This window comes from Molossus molossus, unplaced genomic scaffold, assembly GCF_014108415.1.
Source record: "Molossus molossus isolate mMolMol1 unplaced genomic scaffold, mMolMol1.p scaffold_m16_p_6, whole genome shotgun sequence".
NCBI lineage: Eukaryota > Metazoa > Chordata > Mammalia > Chiroptera > Molossidae > Molossus > Molossus molossus.
In genome coordinates this window covers 115,289,295-115,310,749 of record NW_023425399.1, presented here as the reverse complement: position 1 = coordinate 115,310,749, position 21,455 = coordinate 115,289,295, and the positions used below count along the sequence as shown (strand labels likewise).

General features: G+C 55.8%; 1 protein-coding gene across 1 annotated transcript in view; it reads right to left on the bottom strand.

Annotated features, from left to right (window-relative positions):
* Nucleotides 1-14,501, bottom strand: part of CNDP1 (carnosine dipeptidase 1) — a 30,610-nt gene extending 16,109 nt beyond the window's left edge. Inside the window, exons 1-6 of the mRNA XM_036245978.1 lie at nucleotides 14,352-14,501; nucleotides 13,089-13,194; nucleotides 9,145-9,266; nucleotides 6,765-6,914; nucleotides 5,626-5,788; nucleotides 4,591-4,679 (exon numbers count right to left, since the gene is read on the bottom strand). Coding sequence (XP_036101871.1) covers nucleotides 4,591-4,679; nucleotides 5,626-5,788; nucleotides 6,765-6,914; nucleotides 9,145-9,266; nucleotides 13,089-13,194; nucleotides 14,352-14,501 — 780 coding nt within the window. The remainder of the gene's footprint in view (nucleotides 1-4,590; nucleotides 4,680-5,625; nucleotides 5,789-6,764; nucleotides 6,915-9,144; nucleotides 9,267-13,088; nucleotides 13,195-14,351) is intronic.
* Nucleotides 14,502-21,455: the final 6,954 nt, after the last annotated feature.

The window sequence follows — 21,455 nt, the reverse complement described above, 5'->3', positions numbered from 1 at the left end:
ATAATTTTTATTTCAAGTATCTGTTATTCCTCAACCATGAGTTCAATCTGCCTTTTAACTTACTCAGAGGCTTTGATCATGCAGCAGAATGGAACACGAGTCTTTTCCAGTTAATATTAGGGCTCAGAATAGCTCCTTTAAAACCTTTACAATGTGCCTCCCCCATTTGGTTTTGATCTCATTGTAGCTCTGTGATTCCTGACTTCATCTCCGAGAGGCACAGGAGGAGGGGGTCAGAGTCTCCTCCCGCAGCGGAAGACACACGCAGAAGACTCCAAAGGGATCCTATGCCGCCAAGCGACAGCACAACATACTAATTAGCTCTAATGAGTGGGCTCGACCCGCCGAAGGTTAACAAAGGCAGGGTGAGCAGAGGATTGAGAATTAGGAAATGTGACCTCGGCCATCCCATCTCAAGGGTGTGTGGGGACAATGATTCGTTCAGAGGTATCGCTTACCTAGGTTTCTTTCTGTGGATCTGAGGGAGCCCAGCTACAGTTCTCAAATCTTAATAATCAAAAGCTCTTTATGAACATTTAACTAGTCAACGATGACTGAGAGGCAGTTGAAAAGCCTAAGAATTTTCTGGCAAAAGGTGATTAATAAAATACAAGCAGCTCGGCCGGTGTGGCTCAGAGGTTGAGCGTCGACCCTGCACCAAGAGGTCACTGGTTCAATTCCCGGTCAGGGCACATGCCCAGGTGTGGGCCAGATCCCCAGTGGGGGGCATGCAGGAGGCGGCTGATCCACGTTCTCTCTCATCCATGTTTCTATCTCTCTCTCCCTCTCCCTTCCTCTCTAAAAAAAATTTTTTTAAATCAATAAAGAAAAAAAAATGTTTTTAATATAAATTAAAAAATAAATAACCCTGGCTGGTTTGGCTCAGCAGTTAGGGTGTCAGCCCATGGACCAAAGAGTCTTGGGTTCGATTCCAATCAAGGGCACGTACCTCGGTTGTGGTTTGTCCCCGGCCCTGGTCAGGGTCATGCGGAAGGCAGCCAATCGATGTGTCCCTCTCATGTGGATGTTTCCCTCTCTCCCTCCCTCCCACTCTATCTGAAGATGAATGGAAAAATATCCTCAGGTGAGAATTAAAAAAAAAATAAAAATAAAAACTAAATAAATAAATAAAATACAAACCAATGGCTACTAAGTGTTGGAAGAGGGTGACAGACCAGCAGGTAGGCCTGGGTTTGGTCTCTGCTCTGTCCCTGGGCACCCAAGGGACCTGGACCAGCTATTTCACCCCTGGGCAGCTCGCTTGTCTCCCTGGGTGACGGGAGCACTGACACTCACTCTGGCTCTTGGTGAGACAGTCCAGTGCGCTGGTGCATGCACAGTGGTCCCTACACGAGGCGGGAGGAGAGGGTGACAGGGCGGAGGCGGGGGGACACCAGGCAAGAGGAAACCTGAACTCTTTTTTTTTTTATCCTTACCCGAGGACATTTTTCCATTTTTTGTACAGATAGAGTAGGAGGGAGAGAGAGGAAGAGAGAGAGAGAGAGAAACATCGATGCGAAAGGGACACATCGAGTGGCTGCCACCCGCACGACCAACCAGGGCCGGGGACAAACTGCAACCGAGGTACATGCCCTTAGCGGAACCGAACCCGGCTCTCTCTGTACCGCAGGCCAAGGCTCTAACCGCTGAGCCAAACCGGCCAGGGCGAAACCTGAACTCCTAAGGGCCTCCCACTGGTCAGCACTGGAGCGCGCTGACCATGTCACGTCACTGCATCCACTCCGCGCCGGAGGAAGAGATGACCGTCCCTAGCTCACCGGGAGGAAAAGGAGGCTCAGAGAGAATGGACTGACTTGTGTTTCGTTCGCAATTATTTAAGTTTCAGAGTTGAAATTTAAAAGCAAAGCAGATGTGGGCCTATACAGAGGAATTTCCTTATAGATATTGCTTTCCTTCCTTCAGAAAGAAGGGGGAAGAGCGAGAGAAAGAGAAAGAGAAGGAGGGAGCCGGGCGGGAGCAGACAGAGGAAAGTCCAGGGAGAAACTCGAGACCGAGAAGAGAGCAGGGGAGGCCGAGGCCACGCGCAGCTTCCAGGGTGACCGTGTGAGCGTCGAGTCAGACGACGACACTGCAGTGGCCGGTGGGCCTGCGGCAGCCGGTCCTGACTCGAGCGCGTCTTTCCAGGGACGTCAAGCAGCTGAGTGGAGAGCGGTTACCCCCGCCCCTCTTTGCTTACGGCAAAGGAAAAGAACATAAGCCCAGGAGAGAGAAGCCCTTGGCACCTGATGAAATCTCCTCCGAGGACAGGATTTGGGAGCGAGGGGCACCCTCAACGACCTAGGCTTTGGGCCTGGGCTGGGAGAGCGCCCGGAACCGGAGCCCTGCTTTCTGGCGTCCACTGGAAGAGACCGGATGGACCAGCGCCGAGGAGTCCAGCCCCGAACCTCCTTCAGTGTCCAGGGTTCAAAGTGCTTGACTTAAGGAAGCAGCTACATGTCCTCCAGGTTCATCCCACGGAATCCTTGGAGCCGAGAGCCAGTCTCTTCCAGGATCAGGCTCACTAACTAGATGGGCTGCTTCACGTGAACCGGAAGCCGCCGTAACCCTAACGTGGCGTCAGGAAGCCAGACACCCTAACCAACACCCTCCTTTTTACAGGACAGGATCTGAGGTCCAGAGACATCAGGTCTCCTGTCCAGGGCCACATAGCTGGATTGATTCCTCTGTGTAGAGTCTAAGTGCCCTCATCAGGGGAAGGCAGGGTCGTATGAGATGAAACCATCCTTGTGAGAACAGCACATGGGACAGAGGAAGACCCAAACCTGAGCCACCAACATTCCTCTGGTGGCCCAAGAGAGGCAGCCCCTCCTGGAAGCAGCCCCCTACCTTTCCAGTACCTGTGCTGGCCCACATATTAGAAACTAGATTCGTGTCCTGCCTGGCTGGTTCGGCTCAGCAGTTAGAGCGTCGGCCCATGGACCGGAGAGTCACGGGTTTGATTCCAGTGAAGGGCAGGGACTTCAGTTGTGGTTCAGTCCCCAGCCCCGGTCAGGGTTGTGCAGGAGGCAACTAGTCGATGTGTCTCTCTCACGTCGATATTTCTCCTTCTCTCTCTCTCTCTTTCTCTCTCTCTCCCCACCCCCTCCCACTCTATCTGAAGATAAATGGAAAAATATCCTCAGGTGAGGGTGGTTTTTTTTTTTGAAAAAAGAAAACTATATTCACAAGAATGGAAAGACAGCTAAAGATTCAGACAGAATGTCATATGCTAGGGGTCTCTATCTTGTTCATTGGTAAGGTAGCTAATGTATTTTTTTAAAGTATATGTCTGTCTCTATTAATAAAAATTAAACTCAGTGATAAGAAGGAGGAGGAAATAAAAAATGCAAGCTAAAATAAGATAAAGGTAAAAAGGCAAGTCCCAGCAGAGAGTAACTTAGCTACAGCTTCATCATGGGTTTTGTTATGTTTTGTTTTTCAATGTGGTCAGCAGCCCAGGCTCAAGGTACCCTGTCTGCCCGGGACCAGCTGGGCGGCTTTGAGCAAGTCCCCTAACCTTCCCAAGCCTCACTCCCTCGTCTGTAAAATGGGTGTGACTGTAATAATATATACCTCTGAAGACCGTTGGGAACAGTAAGGACAAAATTCAGTTGAAAGCTTGGAGCACAGTGATCCACTCAAAGTACATTGCCTCTACCATCATTGTCACCATCAGTGTCACCGCCACAGTCACAGTCATCGTCACTGTCACCATCACCATCACTGTCACCATCATCATCACTGTCACCATCATCATCACCACCAGGGTCACCGCCACAGTCACAGTCATCGTCACTGTCACCATCACTGTCACCATCATCATCACTATCACCATCATCATCATCACCACCAGTGTCACCGCCACAATCACAGTCACCATCACCATCACTGCCGCTGTCACAGCCATCATCACCATCACTGTCACCATCACCCCACTGTCACAATCATCATCACTATCACTGTCTCCATCACCCCACTGTCACAGTCATCATCACCATCACTGTCACCATCACCCCACTGTCACAGTCATCATCACTATCACTGTCTCCATCACCCCACTGTCACAGTCATCATCACCATCACTGTCACCATCACCCCACTGTCACAGTCATCATCACTATCACTGTCTCCATCACCCCACTGTCACAGTCATCATCACCATCACTGTCACCATCACCCCACTGTCACAGTCATCATCACTATCACTGTCTCCATCACCCCACTGTCACAGTCATCATCACCATCACTGTCACCATCACCCCACTGTCACAATCATCATCACTATCACTGTCTCCATCACCCCACTGTCACAGTCACCATCACCATCATTGTCACCATCACCCCACTGTCACAATCATTATCACCACCACTGTCACATCATCACCATCACCATCACCACCACTGTCACAATCATCATCACCATCACTGTCACCATCACCCCACTGTCACAGTCATCATCACCATCACCATCACCCCACTGTCACAGTCATCACCATCACTGTCTCCATCACCCCACTGTCACAGTCATCATCACCGTCACTGCCTCAGTCATCATCACTGTCCTCCCTCCCAAACGGCGCTGGGACCTACTTCCTCCAGGGCTCGGAATGTGCCCACGGCATTCATCCACGCCAGAACAGGGCCTTTGTTGTCTGTTGCTCCTCGTCCGTAAAGTTTTCCTTGAAAAGTGGGGGAAGAACGGTCAGGAAAGTGTGGCTTCCTCTGCCAAGCTGAGCAAGTTGAAAACAAAGGCCATTGTGTGGGCGGTCACTCAAGCAGTGCTCTCTGCTTCCGGGATCTTGCACCGAAATCACAAGTATGATCCCTCACGTGCACCCAGCAGGCACCGCTCGTCAGAAATGTGAGCTGATTTGAAATCCACAGATCATTTGGTCTGAACAGTAAACTGCTATTTCATCCAAGATCATTGGAAAGGACTTGAGGGATTGTTACAGGCTGTCGAGTGAAAAGCTTCTTATTCTGAGATTTTACTCTGAGCAAAAGAAGGAAAAAGGGGGTCCCTGTGTCTCCATCAGCTTTTCGTCTTCTTTCCTCTAAAAAGACATTATATTTGCCCTGGCCAGTCTGACTCCGCAGTTGCAGCGACGGCCCGAGGACTGAGTAGTCTCGGGTTCAATTCTGGTCAAGGGCATGTACCTCGGTTGCAGTTCGGTCCCCAGCCCTGGTCAGGGTCATGCAGGAGGCAGCCAATCCATGTGTCTTTCTCACATTGATGTTTCTCTCTCTCACTTTCTCTCCCCTTCCCACTCTACCTGAAGATAAATGAAAACGTATCCTTGGGTGAGGATTTAAAAAAAAAAGAAATTACATTTGGTAATTTTAGAAAGAAGACCTGTGACCTAGATAACTGTTTTCCTGACAGCCCAAGGACTCTATCCTGGGGAAGTCATTCACCCAAGGGCATAGAGGCTCCCAGTTTCTTTCGCAAATGGAAGAAAATCGGCCTCATCAGACCACCCTGTAGACCACAGAGTGGCCTTCCGTTCATTCTGAACCATGACAGGTTAAGACCTGGAGCGGGGAGGCACTTCTTAAACCCTCACGCCCTGCGAGCAGCCCCTTCTCCACAGAAGCACCAGCTCAGTATGTCGGCACATCACTGACCGTCCACCTCCGTCAACGTGTAAGGGTCCGTGAGCCACCCGTTGGCCTGGGCCGCAGGCTGCACATCCAGGTGGCCGTAGAAACACACGGTGGGTTTCTCTGGCTCGTCCCCCAGCTCGGCCAGGATGATAGGAGGTATCGGGAGAGTCTGGCCGTCAGGCAGCTGCAGAAGGAAACTGAGTCACGTTTTTAAATAAATGCTGCTTAGTTCTCCCAGAAAATTCAGAGACATGACATTAGGAGTCCCTTTACGCCCCTGGCTCCTTGGGAGCCCACACACTTTTCTGATCACCCTTTATCTAGCTCTAACACGGGTACCACGAGACACTTTTCGTTACAACATGAAACGTAATTAAAACGAGCCACTGCCTTAGACACACACTGACAGAGCACACCTAACTGAGCGTGCTCGTCTGCAGGAACTCAGACTCAAGGAGCTTGAATTGGGTGGATGCAGTCGGGAAACAAGCCCTTTGGAGACCTGTCAATGCTGAGCCAGGAGGCACTGGGCACTAAGATTTAAGATCGCTGCCTGTAGCCCGGCCGGTGCGGCTCGGTGGTTGAGCGTCGACCCTGCACCAAGAGGTCTGATGCCCAGTCAGGGTACGTGCCCAGGTTGTGGGCCCGATCCCCAGTGGGGGGCGTGCAGGAGGCGGCCAATCGATATTCTTTCTCATCTATGTTTCTCTCTCTCTCCCTCTTCCTTCCTTTCTCTATAAAATCAATAAAGAAAAAAAAAAAAAAAGGTTGCCTTGTGACCACGAGGCAACAACAAGCAATGATTCGGACGAAGCTGGAGCCTTTGAGAAAAACGCATCAGGGCTCTGGGGGGAAGAAGGGAGGATGTGAAGCCTGGGAGCGGGGTGTGAACAGCATGAGGCCTCTCCAGACTAAGTGGGCCTTCACTCACCTGCTGTCCTTGTGCCCCCAAGTCCTGACCTGATGAGAAATCGACATGACAGCCTCATCGGGGACGAGGAGGACTTCTCCACCCTTACTGGGATCGAGCTCACTGAGGTGTTTTCACTGGGTCAGGGCAAGCCTCCCCACCCCCTCCCCCACCCCTGCCACCACCACAGGAAGGCCTGGCCCATGCATGGGGAACTGGCCACTAATGGGGAAGGAGGCACCGCCCACACCTGCTGAGAGCCCGAGCCCACGAGGCTCACGCTGGCCCCCAGGCCCCGGAGCTCCTCCGCAGCCAGAGCCATCATCCTGAAGAGCTCCTGTCGCAGGCGGGGCACAGGTTGAACGGAGTCACTCTCGATGGCCACCCACTCCCTCAGCCTCTGTGAGGACAGGCGACGGGCTGATTAGCACGACACAGCACAGGGGGCACAGAATCCCCGACGCTCTCGTTTGTCCTGGGCACTCCAAAGGCACCGGGACAAGCCAAAGGTGTCATCAGGATCACAGGCATCAGAGCTGGCAGGGTCAAAAGGACAATGGGACAGGGTGGGTTGGGTAGAAGGTTGTCTTCCCCCAAACCCAGGCCCGTGCCCCTGTGGTCCACCAGGATTGCAAAGAAATGCAGCCCCGCCCCCTTGGTTATTAGCACTGAGCATGCTGGGTGGACTGTCCCACTCCAGGCCTCTTGGCTTCCCATAATGCCCTGGCACACACTGATCACCTGGCTTGACCCCATGGCGGCCTCAGCGGGCTGCAGGGCTCCTTGGACCATCCTTTGAACTTAGATTTTGTGGTCAGCACCCCCTCACCCTCCGACCCCGCTTAGGTTTTGTGGTCAGCCCTGCCTGCTCCTCCAGGATCTGGGAGGCAGGGAGACCAGGGTTTAATTCCGGCTGGACAGGCAGACAGCCTTAGTCCCTAACGCTGGTGCTGCCCCCTAGAGGTGGGAGACTGAGGACATTCCTTCTGCTCTCTCCTATGTGCAGGGAGTGGCCACCTCCGACTGCAGGTGCGCGAGTGTGAGGGTGCAGCGCCACAGGAAGTATCTCCTCCGGTCTTCGTCCCAGCTCTCAGCTCGAGCTCCTGAAGCTCACAACTTCCGAAACGACGGAGGTGCCAGGATCGTCTTTGGTTCTAACATTTGCTCCCGGCCTCCGGTTCCTACCACAGAGCTCCTGGCTCCTTCAGAATTCCCTGGGCGACAGCACCACCTTTCGTTCTGATGGGGCCGCTCTGGGAGGCTCCTGGGGACTGGTCACCAGAAGGAGGGAGCTGTGATGAGAAGCCTGGGACCTTCAGCCGCAGCCACACCTCTGGGGTGGGGGTGGGGGTGGGGACTGGACATTGAGCTAGTAATTGTCATGAGGAAAACCCCTCATCTGGGCAAATCTGCTTTACAGGGAGGCTCGGGGAGAACGTGCTAGTGACGCTGGCTGCGGGCACAAGCTGATAATCAGGCACATCCCCGAATCGGAACCTTGGCAGCTTATCCTGGGACAGCGCTCCCACCGGACGCCACCGGCTTTTGGGGACTGAGCTTGGGCTCCCCAGCCTGCTCTGGTTTGATTGCTGTCCTGGTAGTCTGTAGCACTTCCATTTTTGCTGTAAAGAAGTTGATTTAACCTTATGGAATATTGTGTTTTTAAAACTGGACTGTACAGAGCAGTACAGTCATCCTGGGTTATCCCTGAATGTATGGCCGGGGTCCCCGAGAGGCCGCAAAGGGCACAGGGCTAGCGGAATGCTCAGACCCACACACGCTCCCCCCAACTGCAGCCGGGCCCGGAACCTCCCACTCGGGCCTCAACACGCGACATGCGCGCGGTGCGGGCAGCACTCCTGTCAGGAGGCTCCCACGGAGGGCGGCCTGGGACCGCGGCCTGGACCAGCGCTGTGCTCCAGCGAGAAGCCCAATCAGAACCCTAACACTGACGGGCTGATAAATAACCACCTTCTGAACCCGTGTGCCAGGCCTGACGTGGGGCCCGGGGTACAGGTCCGGCTGCGGTGGAGGCCCGGCCTGAGCGGGGACAAGGAGAGGGACTTGCAGGGGAACCTGTGGGCCGGCCCCTTCCTGCTTCCCTCCCCAGGCCTCCCTCGCCGTGTCCGCCCCACACGTGCTGCGAGGCGAGACAGGAGCAAAGCAGAGGGTACCTGGGAGAAGATATGGGGGGATCGCACCTGGACCCCAAACACCAGCCTCGACCCTGACCTGGCAGAGCCCTGGGCCATGAGCTGCGCAGCTGGGAGGGGTTGCTGTGGGGTGGAGTCCAGGTGGGCCTCAGCCAGGGCCCGGCTGGAGGTTACCATGGCAACCTGAGGATGGTTCCGAGTAACAGGAGCTCAGTGTGGTCCTGGCCATGACTCCAGGGACATCCCCGAAGTCAAAGTGCTGGGCGGGAGCAGAGCCCCTTTTCGGGGAATGGCTGGGAGGGGTCTCTTCCCTGATCTAACGAATGGTGACTGCAGTATTGTAATTCAATGAAGAATCTCAGGCATTTCGAATGGAACCCCGTTGTCAAGAAAAATCCCCCCTCTCCTGGCAAGTAACCACGCGCCCAGACACGCAGAGGGGTCTCTTGCAAGCACCCCGCCTGTAGCCTCTCTGACCTGCACAAATTCATCCTGGTGGAGATCCATGTACCGGAAGACCTTCTCGAGCAGCGGCGCCTGGGGCGAGGACAGAGAGGACATGCCTCCCAGAAGCAGCAGGAGAGCAAGGACGGTGATGCCTGTGGGCGGGGACAGGACAGGAAGCAAGGTAAGTACCAGGGTCTGGACTTTTGACCTTGCAAATGCTTCAAGAAAATCTGTCCTCCAGCACACCTGCTCCCGGTCACTCAGACTAAAATGACAAAAACCTATCCCGGCTCCCCAGAAGCTTCGTTTCCAGTGCTCACGGACTTCCTGAGACAGAAACCAGGCTAACGAGCTCATCTCCCAACAGCCTCCATCAGCTTGTTCCTGGGATGATCTGTCCTGTCGGTTTGCCTCCCTCTGCACCGTGACCCAACACACGGTGTTAAGGGCAATATTTGTGAGGGAGAGAAGTGTGATGCAATTTTTTAAAAATAAAAACGTCCATGTGGTTCACCACGTCGTTGGGATGGACGTCTGTGAGGGCGTCTGGAATCCCGCGCAGTGTCCGAGGGCACGGTTTCTTCCCACCGGCTCTGGCGCTGGGCACAGAGCAGAGGGGGGGACTTTCAGGCTCAGAACAACTCATCTCCTCCCAAACCAGCTCTTCCCTGTGGATTTGTGCACATTTTGAAAATAGACTTTATTTTCTGGAGCCATTTGGGGTTCAAGCTGCCTCCTCCCTTGGCCACCAGCTCTGCGGCCAACAGAGCCAAGGTGAGGACGCGTGTCCGTTGGCTGCAGACACGAGCTGTGTGTCTTGACTATAAAGAACTACCACAAGGCAATACTTTGAGACAAATTGACCCAATTTGAACAGACATTTCTCCAAAGAAAGTCTACCAGTGACCAATAACCCCATGAAACGATGGTCAACACCATTGGCCATCGGGAACTGCAAACCAAGTGATGAGACATCAGTTCGCACACACTCGCCTACTCATACGATTAATGTGGGAAAGTCAGATAACAGCAAGGGTTGGCAAGGCCGGGGAGAAACTGAAATCTCACTGGTGGTCGGAGGCAGAGGGTGCGGCCCCTCAGAAAACAGTCCGGAAGTCCTCAAGAGATCAAGCATGTGACCTAGCAAACCCTCTCAGGTATGAAAACACATGTCCACACAAAAACATACGGATGTCCATACAAAAACACGTCCACGCAAAAAGCTCGTACACGGATGCTTGCAGCATGATTCCTAACAGCCGCAACCCAAGTGTCCGTCAGCGGGTGAGTGGGTGAATAAAATGTGGTCTATACACACAGTGGAATATTACTCAGCCACGAAAAGAAATGAAGCACTGATTCATGCTACAACATACAACAACACCCTGAAAACATTAGCCGAGGGAAAAAACCCAGACATAAAAGACTACGTATGGTATCAGTTCATGTATATAAAATATGCAGAATAAATCCTGAGAGACAGGCTGGCAGAATTGGGGGAAAATGGGGAGTGACAGATGACAATGAGTAGGGGGTTCTTTTTGGGGTGATAAAAAGTTCTAAAGCTGATTGTGTCAATGCCTGTGCAATTCTGAACATACTAAAAACCACTGAATTGCACACTTTAAATAAGTGAATTGCAAGGTCCGTGAATTATGTTGCAACGTGGTTGTTATAAAAATAATAATCACAAATATAAACACTCGTTCAAAATATAAATATATTGCTGAGTATGAAAAATGCCTAACTATAAGGAAGCGAAGAAATGGGTAAATTCAAGGTCACATGACCCCGGCTCATCCACAAGCAGGTTAAGAACTTGGGCCAGTAGATGGCGCCCACGAGCCGCTCCTGAGCATCCTTGGCCTCATTCCGGAGGGACCAAGACTGGGGGGCAGAGCCCAGACCCAGGGGCTGCAAATAAACCAACAGGGAAAGAAGCTCAGGGCCCCTGGGAACGGCTCTTTGAAAGGGAATAGACTATTTTTTGCAGCCAATCCATCTAAATTAATATTCAAACTGTTATTTTTATTTTTTTGTGCATTCAATTCCCATTAAAAAAGTATGTGGTGCTCCTCTTAGTAAGGACTAAGAACGGTTCGGATTTCGGTGGGAGCCCCCTCCCCTCCCAAGGAAGGGCACACTCAGGGCTTCCTACGGGATCGTTCCTGGCGGTGGGCCCTCGCACAGCGTCTGCAGGTCCTCTTCCCCACAGTGCCTGCAGCGTGGATGGAGCGCACGTGTCCGTGTGCCGCAGACACAGACTGTGGGCGCCGACCCTGCCTGTACGATCCTGGGTGGGGCCCCATCATCCCCGCGTATGAGCTCCCTCCCCAGTCTCCCGCACCCCTTTCTCTTTGGTTTCTTTCCTTGCCTTGCAGTCACACTTGACTTAGAACGAATCGCCCAACAGAAAGCTGGAGATTTAGAAGGGCTGTTCCCGGCTCTTGCCTCTGCGGAGAGGAGGTGCTGGGGACAGGCAGGTGCAGGGGAGCAGGCAGCAGAGCTGGGGGCCTGGTCCTGGGGTTAGCTCCGTGGGGCCGGGAGCCCAGCCCTGCTGGCGAAGCCCCCGCGGGGCCCTCCCAGAGGAAACCCCCGCGTGCACCGTAGGATCCTGTCAACTCCAGCTCATTGTCCTGGAACAAAAGTTCTCAGTGCCCCTGCACCGAGCCTTATGTTTAAATACTTAGACTTTCCAGACTCTCTGAAGTCCTGTCCACATCCTCTGCGGGGACCCGCCCCCACCCCATCCTTCTCCCAGACTGGGCGTCAGTCCTGAGAGCCCCTCCTCCCGGGGGGCCGGCCTGGGCCCCCTCTGCTCTGCCAGCTCTCGCCAACAGCAGGAGGGCGGGTGGTCTCTGCTCACTGACAGCGGCCTGGAGCACCGCGGGCTGCTTAGCGGGACACTGGCCACACTTGGACCTCCTGCGTGAAGGCAGAGGAGGGGAGGCTGGGCTGGGGGTGAGCCGATGAGAACCCCTCCCGCGCCGTTTGAGCCGAGCAGAGTAAAGATGAGAACTGAAAGCATTCTTGCCGCCCGTCACATGGCCTGCGCCCAGCCTGTCCCTCCCCGAGTACACAATGGCCATCAGCCAAACCTCTTCCTGCTCATGAGAAGCTGTGTGCCGGGTCAACGTGGATGCCAAGAATCCCACTTACCCAGTCACCTCGAGGCCCCCCTGCCTGCTCGGAGGCGCTCTGCCCCGGTCTGAGCCGATGGGTTTGTTATGCCACAGGAAAAGTATCTTCTTGGTCTCTCTTCTTGGTCTATCTTCTTGGTCTATCTCGGTAGAAATGAAAGCCGAGCCCTTCACCCCCAGAGCCCAGGCCGCTCTGGATCTTGCTCCCCTACAGAGCTGGCTGAGCCAACATTCCTGTGCAGACGGACTCTGGCCGCCAGTCTCCAAGACTGAGCGGTCAGGGCGTGGCTGTTGGAGGGCAGCCTGGACACACGTGGGGTGAAGGAAGCAGCTTCTAGAAACAATTCCCCAGAGAGCCCCAAGGGACATGAATTTCTCCACCATCCTCTGGTCGGGTCTGACCGGCAGCCTGACCCCAAAGAAGTGCTTAGCTCGGGCTCACCCCCAGAGCCCAAGGTGCTGCCTGCCCCCAGGTGCAGAGGGCTGGAGCAGAGAGCACCAGAGGACAAGGTGCAGGGGTAGCCAGGTGCAGCTGAGGGTGCAGGTGGGGCTCCGGACCAGGCTCAGCTCACACTGATGCCGGCTTTCGCAGGTGGCCAGGCCGGGCACAGGCGCGGGGTACTGCTCTGAGCCAGAGGAGGAGGCCAGAGGTCACGCACACACGCACAGCATCAGCCTTTTGAGGGCCTGGGCTTGGACGGCGAGCCATTGTCGGGGTAGCCAGCAGGTCCGAGGACTGTGCTCCTGACTGCACGGGTTGCGTGTCCCCCATGGTCTTCGTCCTACCTGCACAGGCTGCAGCAAGGAGAAAGCAGCGACGTCAGCGTGTGTCACCTGGGGAGGACTCTTTCGATCCTTCTGCTTCCCTCCAGCCTGGCCAGGGATCTGAGCCTCTCCAGACATCAGCCGGCTCTGCACGACCTCCGGAGCCTGCTGTCCCCTGCAAGCATAGCAAACCTGCCGGAGGAAGAATAAACGGCTCGGCCGGGGGAAACCTGTTCTCTCCCCTAGGCAGGGCTCTGACGGCGCTGACATCACACGCTGCTGAGCGGGACAGCGAGCTCCTCCGTCTCTGACCCTGTGCTGGGGCAGGGCATGCTCTTTCCTTTCATGGGGTGAGGGGTGTGAGCCTCCAACCATGGGTGGCACGGTGCAGACCCTGGACCGGGACCCGCAGCCATCAGGAGGTCTAGCCATGCTTGGGCTGCAGCCGCTGCCTTCCCTTCCTTCTTTTAAATCCCATTTGCCTGATTGGGTGTCAAAGAGTTTGCAGGATAAACCTAAGATACCTGCAGGAGTGACCAAGTGATCTCAGGGACAGCAGATAAAATCAGGCCACAAAACAACAGAGAAGCCACGGAGACCGGGGAGCGGAAGGCAGGGGGACTGAGAGTGGAGGACAAGAGACTTGGGACAGGGGAGGGGCTGGGGGCAGAGTCCTGCGGGGCTGGTCCCCGCAACCAGTCTGCTGGCACCTCTGGCCTGGTCCTTGCATCCATTGCCACACGGACAGCTCATTTGTGTCTGTTTATCCTGTGAAGTTCTCAGTCACCCTCTCCTCTGAGATCACCTGTCCACCGATTCCTTTTTTCTCTTTTCCTAGACCTCCTACTGCAGGGGGAGTCTTTCCGTCTATCATCCATCCTTCCGTCCGCTTAGCTTTTCTGCCCTCTTCTGTTTCCCTCTGCTTTCTGGATGAACTCCTCCGTCGTGGTTTCCGGGTGAGCAGTTCTCCCTTTGGCTGTGGCCGGTCCAGGACGTACGCGACCTGCTGAGTTTTCTCAGGAACTGCTGCTCGTGCCCAGGGTTTCGAGGAGGTGGTCCACAGCCACGCTGTTCCCCTCCCACGCTGCCTCTTCCCTGTGGGCGTGGTCCTGCACGCATCTGGAGAAGGCTTTGCGCGCACCTCCTGTGTATGCACCTGCCCCTGACGCTTTCCGTGGCAGGATACGTACTTCCCGTTCATTCTGTGGGCTTCGCTATCGTCAGTCTGAGGGCATCCGCCCGATGCAGGCAGCCGCTGAACTTGCAGGCTCAGCGGGAAGGCCGGGCGTACCCTCTGCCTCGCGGTCATCAGTTCTCCCGGAAACGCTGCACTGCCTCCTCCTGGTGTTGCAGGACGCCCAGTGGGGGCGGGGTGCAGTGCAGGGCGGCGGCCACCAGCCCGGAGACCAGCCGGCCGGGGCTCCGGGCAGTGGTGCTGGCTGGGCTGTGCTCCGGACCCGGCTGCCCTGTCCCCGCGCCCATCCGTGGAATGTTGTTGTTTTGTTTGTGTCCAGTAGGGGTCTTGATGCTGTTTTTGAGTCTATGTCTTTGTAATTAAGATTTTAAGTGTGAGTAACTGCACTGTTGGAAGCAGAGGGAAGAGTTCGCGTGCACGCCCGCTGAACGTGAGTCAGAAGTCCCCACAGTGACTTCCCTCTCTGGAAGGCAGCCGGGCCCAGAGCCAGCCCAGTGCAGTCTGTGCAGACTCGTGGGGCGAGATCCGCCACACACTCTCCCAAATCGAGGGCAGCAGGATTCGCTTCAAGGGAGGAAAATCTCCTCCCGGCTGCTGTGGCTCAGTGGCTGAGCATCGACCCTGCACCAAGAGGTCACCAGTTCGATTCTGGGTCAGGGCACATGCCCAGGTTGTGGGCCTGATCCCCAGTGGGGGGCGTGCAGGAGGCAGCCAGTTGATGTTCTCTTTCATCGATGTTTCTATCTCTCTCTCCCTCTCCCTTCCTCTCTCTCTAAAATCAATAAAGAAAAAATATATTTAAAAGAGAGAGAGAGGAAAATCTCTCTTAAGAGCTTGCGTGCTCTGACCACTACACCTTAAAAGGCACAAACGTCCAGCTCCCGACATCCGCAGGCTCCAGGACCAGGACATGGCGTTGACCCATAACTGCAGACTCGGCGTGGTAAGCTCAGATCCAAACGAGGTGCACGGTGGGCAGGGGCACCGGGTCCCAGTGACGTCCCCCGGGCAGCGCGTGGCGGGCAGAGTGTGCAGTCAGGGAACAAGGTGCTCCAGCCCTCTGGAAGGCTGACACTGCTCGGACAGGGACTCCTGGGCCCCGCAGGGGTCCCCCTCCTCCCACAGTCTTTCAGAAGCTCCAACTCTGCGTACCCCCCACCCCTCTCTTCTCTCTCAAAGTCCTCGGTCCCCCTGGGTGTTCTGAATCCCACCCTGCGGGTCCATGGGGAGTGCACCCCAGCCCTCTGTGCTGCTGCTGCTAGAAGCTGAGTGTGCTCCTTCTCAGTGCCAAGCGGCCTCTGAGGTCACCGCCGTCCCGACCAGCGCGCCTCTGAGTGGGAAGGATTGTACGTGCCTGAAAGCGTGGGTGAGTTTGGGGTCACGGAGGCGTGTGGGCCAGCAGGGGGGGGGGGTGCTTCGGGACAGACGGCCCTGGAACCCGTGTGCAGGAGTGACCTGCGCCCTGTGTGCCTGCAGGATGGGCACAGGAGAGGGGACGGGCTGTCCTTACGGGTCCGCTCGCCCCCTCCAGCACTCCCCCACCCGCCTCCCATCGGAGAGACTCAGCATCAAGTCGGGGTGCCCAGACGGCCGGCCGGAGGACTGAGGCGGACACACCAGCTCGGGTCCACTCCCGATGGCCCCGGGAGCCGGCTCCCGGCACCCGTCTGCCACCCAACAACCATTACGTTTTGTAAAATACGTCTGCTGAGAATTAGTTTCAAAATCTTTTTGGTGACTTGAAACCTTCAAACGATACTCGGTTCAGTTAAAGGGTGGATATTCGCTAAGCGCTCAGATCACTTGAAAACAGGATGAAACATGGACACATTAATGCCTCAACCGAGTCCATCTACGTTGGCTTCTTGTCACAGAGACCAAAGATATCTGGCTCTGTTGGTAAATGTGCTCTTTGCCAGACTGAAAGCAAACTGTGATTCCCGGAGAAGTATATGCTTCTAGGAATCACGAAACGATGTATTCACAGATGTGCTGACCTCCTACAGTGTTGGTTTGGGGCAACTAGTTCACAATTGCCTACCTTCTGGTTCTCACTAGATACTAAAGTTACGAAGGGTTAAATTTGGGCAACATTTTCCCTGCTGCTGTGTGGGCCACTCTGAACCTCCCCTGGACACCTGGTGACATCCCAGGGTCACTGAAACTACAAACCAGCAAATTCTGCAAAACCATCCTCACACCGCCGTCTAACGATGCTTTGAGCCCAACACCTAGAACATCTTTAAAAATTGATTTTAGAGAGAGACAGACAGAGAGACAGACATTGATTTGTTGTTCCACCTATTTATGCATTCTTGTATGTGCCCTGACTGGGAGTCGAACCCTCAACCTTGGGGTATGGGGACGACGCTCTAACCAACCGAGATACCTGCCGGGGCTAGAAACCTTCTTGCCCAACAGCTCTCTGGACTTAAAGTTGGAGTTTGGAGTTTGCTCTCATCATGAACGTTTTTGTTTCCCGGGGAGGGCTGCTCATGAAACGCCCGGCTGCCCGTTGCCCAGGGGTCCGTGGGCGCGCAGGGCTGGGGGCAGGGCTGGATGGGAAAGTAAGGCTCAGGGCACAGGGCAGCTTTCTGAGGCGATGAGAGGGTCCTAATTCATGGGGTGATGGATGTATGCACACGAAATACGGGTTCCTGGGCTCCTCCCCAACCCTTCCCTCTCGGCTTGGCACTGGGCTGGGCAGAGCTCGGGACTCAGAAAGGCAGGGCGTTGTCCCTGCCTGGGCACTGTCCCCACACCTTCCCAGGCCGCCCCCGCCCTTTGCAGTCGGCAGTGAGGCGCTGCTCTGTGCTTTGGTGACCACACCGCTTGTCGTGCGAATCAAAGCGGCACACGGACCGCATGCGTCCCAGCGCACCCCGCCCGGAGAAGCCGCCTGGGCCCCAGTCCGCACGCTGCCGCCACCGCCCACCCGGCGTGACTGCGGCCCGGGTGCTAGGAAAACTGCTTGAGAAGAGTGCCCCGAAAGCGTCCGTAAGGACTGCAGCCACCCAGCGCGTGCCACCAACCACCTCCGCCGCTTGTGCCCAGCACGGGAAGCAGCAGCGCTCGGGCCTCGCCAGCTGCCCTGTTTGCCCGGCTCCCGCGTGGCACACACGCTCTTCGGGCAAACGCCTGCCCAGCGCGCTGGTCCCTGCTCTCTGAACGCTGGAGCGTCCACTCGCCCTTCTTCCCAGTTTGGGGTCCACGGGGCCGGGGTTCCACAGCCTCTGGACCTCGAGGAAAAGTGCTTCGAAGAGGAGCTCTGGCCCCGCGGCCACACTGCGTCTCGGCGCAAATGCTTGTCTGCCCCCCGCCTGCCTCGGAGGAAGACCAGCCTGGGGAGTGGACCCGTTCACACCGAAGGCAAAGAGGCTTCAGAGAGTGCCAGCCAACCTGGGGGAGGAGACAACAGGGCCCGTGAGCAGACAGGTGGTGGGCTGGTGGCCTGGGAGTCAGGTGCTGTTCCTGAGTCTGGCAGGGCCGCCCGGCTGTGGAGAACGCAGACAGCTTCCCTGAGCGCCTGCAGGGCCCACCTGGACGAGCCAGAGGGTGCGTGGGCCCAGCCGAGCGGGGCTGCGACGGAGGCGGCACAAACACAGGCTGTTAGGTGAGCAGCTGGCAGAGCCCTGCTCTGTGGCCCGGCCCTCCTGCCGGGACAGCGCCTAGGGGCTGGGTGTCAAGGGGGCGGGCTCCCCTGGCTTCTGGCGGTCCCTGCGGTCAGCGTGCCCCGATCCTCGCCGTCATCTTCCCACGCATCTCCCCGTTGCTTGTCTCTGTGCAAACCTCCCCCTTTCCCGAGGACACGCTCCGCACTGCAGGGGCCCAGGAGACTCGGCATGGCTGCATCATGCCTCCATCTGCCAGGACCCTATTTCCAAATCATCACATCCTGAGGTTCTGGGCGTTAGGACTTCAACATACAAACTTGGGGGATACAAGTCAACCCCAAGAGGCCATGAGCTTCCAGATCCCCGCACACCAGCCCCACGAACCCGTCGCCGAGGGTTGTCTTTGGGCAGGATCAGTCTCTGGTCTCTCCCACCCTCGAGGCTGGGCACGGGGGCCGAAGGACCAGCTCCGTCCGACACGTGGGTCTAAGCCCACGCTGCCCCTCTCCGTGGAACGCCTGTTGTTCTGAAGAACGTCTGCTCCCCTGACGGGCTGCTCCCTTCCAGCTGTGCGCCGAGCCAGCGTCTGGTCGACCGCCAGCCGGGAGCTGCAGTCGGCGGGAGTCTGCAGACCGTGTGTCCACGCTTCCGTCCACTCAGGGGCCGCTCTGATGAGCAGGGTAGGAGATTCTTCTGCGTGGAGGTCGTTCCAATGCTGAGCGTCTGCCTGAAAGGAAGGGACGGTACTGGATCGGCCGTGAGCCTGGGTGACATGGCCACGTTCCGACCGGGCCACCGTGCGAAGGAAAAGCTGTGAGCACCGCTCTCGCAGGTTCGCTTTCGATCCCCACTGCGGGGACAGGAAAATGACGTTTCCTCGACTCTTCTAAATTCTTCAGCTGGACTAGTAATCCAAGTAACATGAAATGGAGTAACAGGAGAAAAGGACCAAATGTATTACCTAAGTACATATGGGGGTTCACCAAGATATGGGACCCCAGGACAGACGGGGCAGTTGAGGTTTATTTATAGAACAGGTCCTATGGGACAGGTCCTGTGACCGTCCCCCGCCTCTCCCCATTCTTGTTACGTAACCTCGTGTTTTTACCGGTATCCGTAAGTCCCACGAGGAGAGCTGAGACAGCAAATTCAGTAAGTTTTCCCAAACTGCGTTTTGTTTGTCAAGCTAGCAGTTATATTTCTTTGTATCTTTTTTTTTTTAAACTTGATCTTCCTATAGGTACCACAAAAACAGCTATTTACAGTGAAATCTCTAGAACTTTCCCAATATAGAACTTTGTCCAGCCCTGGCCAGTTTGGCTCAGCGGTGAGAGCGTCGGCCCGCAGACCAATGTGTCACAGGTTCAATTTTGGTCAAGGGCACGTACCTCACTTGCGGTTTGTCCCCAGCCCTGGTCGGGGTCGTGCAGGAGGCAACCAGTCGATGTGTCCCTCTCACGTCGATGTTTCTCTCTCTCTCCCTCTCTCCCATTCTATCTGAAGATAAATAGAAAAATATCCTTAGGTGAGGATTTAAAAAAAAACTGTTTCCAATTCAAAGTATCCGCTGTCTGGCCAGTGGCCTTAGGCCTGTTCATTTCAGTAGCGACTCAAACCAGGAAGCCTCTCACGGTTTGCGCAAGGAAGCACGTTCACTGCCAGGGCAGGCGGAGACGGGGACTCCCAGGCCACCGCAGGAAGGGCACGGAGGCTGAGACGAAAGTCCCGAGAGCTGGACAGCTGGACGGGAAGTCGCAGAGCGGACAGGCCACTGGCTGCTGCTGCCTGAAGCCCGGCTGTGACTGGCTGCCCGCTGCTGCTGGGCACACCTCCGGGGCCAGAGCAGAACCGGGCTCGCGACCAGCACCAGACCAACGGCGACACAGAAACCAGGGGCCGTTCCAGGGGGAGCAGGAGCAACCGAAAACAAGTCTTCAAACCTTTCCCAGAATCACGTCTGCCCCAGAAACCACGCTCACTGATGTGCTCCCGCGAATCCTAATTTAGAAAGAGGGGAAAAAAGATTCTCCCTGTTCTTGCTCCACAGACCCCCTCCCAGGGATTCTGGGGTGCTGACACATGGGGGTCTCTTATCTTGCACCAACCTGTGTCGGACGCCGGGGTCTCGTCTCCGGCCGTCCCAAAGCGACAGTCTGCAGCTCTGAGTTCTCCGCGTGGCTTTGCCCAAACTGGGGGCAGACATGAACCCCCTTCTGCCCTTCTGAGGTCTTCGGGCTGCACTAACGACCATACTGATCACGTACGTACAATGTCTCCTAAGAATGCGGGACCTGAGGACAGGGGAGCATCGAGGCTTGTGTGCCCTGGAGAGCCAGGGAGAGGAGCGGAGGGGGGCCGGGGGCTTCAGAGGCGGGAAAGGAATTCACAAGAAGATGGAGAAGCAAAGGTTCGGCACGTAAATGTTGGGGGGCCATCTCGAACGAGGGGACGCAGGGAGCACGTGGGTCAAGGACTTGCCAGGTTCCTGTCTACCGCGCCGAGGTCACAGCAAACCGTAGTGACCTGTGAGGCCAGCTCCTTCCTGTCTGAATCTCATAGGCAGGTGGGGGGAGGTCCAAGTTCTTCCTGTTTTCTATTTCTTTTTTTATCCTCACCCGAGGACATTTTTCCATTTTTTGTTCAGATAGAGCGGGAGGGAGAGAGAGAGAAACATCAATGTGAAAGGAACACATCGAATGGCTGCCACCTGCACGACCAACCAGGGCCGGGGACAAACTGCAACCGAGGTACATGCCCTTAGCGGGAACTGAACCCCGGTCTCTGTGGACCGCAGGCCAATGCTCTCACCACTGAGCCAAACCGGCCAGGGCCTGTTTTCTATTTCTTAAAGGTAACCAGCTTAAAATAACCGATGTTTCAAAAGAGGCCTGTCTGGGCCAACAGCCTCCCTCCCCACTCAAGGCCCCCAAGGCCTCAGGGCTGCTGCGGATGTTACACTTTTGTCTGAAAAGTGATGACAAAGTCTGTCCCGTGACTCTTTCCTCCGGCTAATGCTACATGCTGTTTCTTTTCTCGGCCTTGCCCGGTGTGATGGACAGACGACCAGGGTGACTCCCTGGCATGTCTCCGTCCTGGAGGACGGGGCGGCCGGCCAGACCTGCCGCCCTCCCCTGGGGCAGTGAGCAGCCCCGGGAGCACCGTCTGAGTGAGCTGCCCCAGGAAGGCCTGGTGCTTCTGGGTCGCCCCTCCGTGCCCGGGCCGTGGAGCAGAGGCCGCGACCATGAGATGGCACTGGGCACGGCTCCCACACCAGCTCCGGCCTGGCTGCTCGGACCCCGTGGGGCACAGAGGAATGTCGAGGTGAAGCCTTGGTTGGTCTGATGAGCACATTACGGTTTACAGACCCTCCCAGGTCTGGCGTGACCTTCCTGACCCAGACGCCAAAAAGGAACAAGAGCAGAATGACCTTGACTTTCCCTCAGGTCACCAAGGCTCCTTAGCCCCTTCTTTCCTCGGCCCAGCAGAGTTCTGCCATTTTATTAAAAGAAAAAAAAAAAAATATATATATATATATATATGAGGCAGGGGGCAAGAAAGTAATGTCAATTTGTCGTCTACTTATTTCTGCACTCATTGGTTGCTTCTTTTATGTGCCCTGATCGGGGA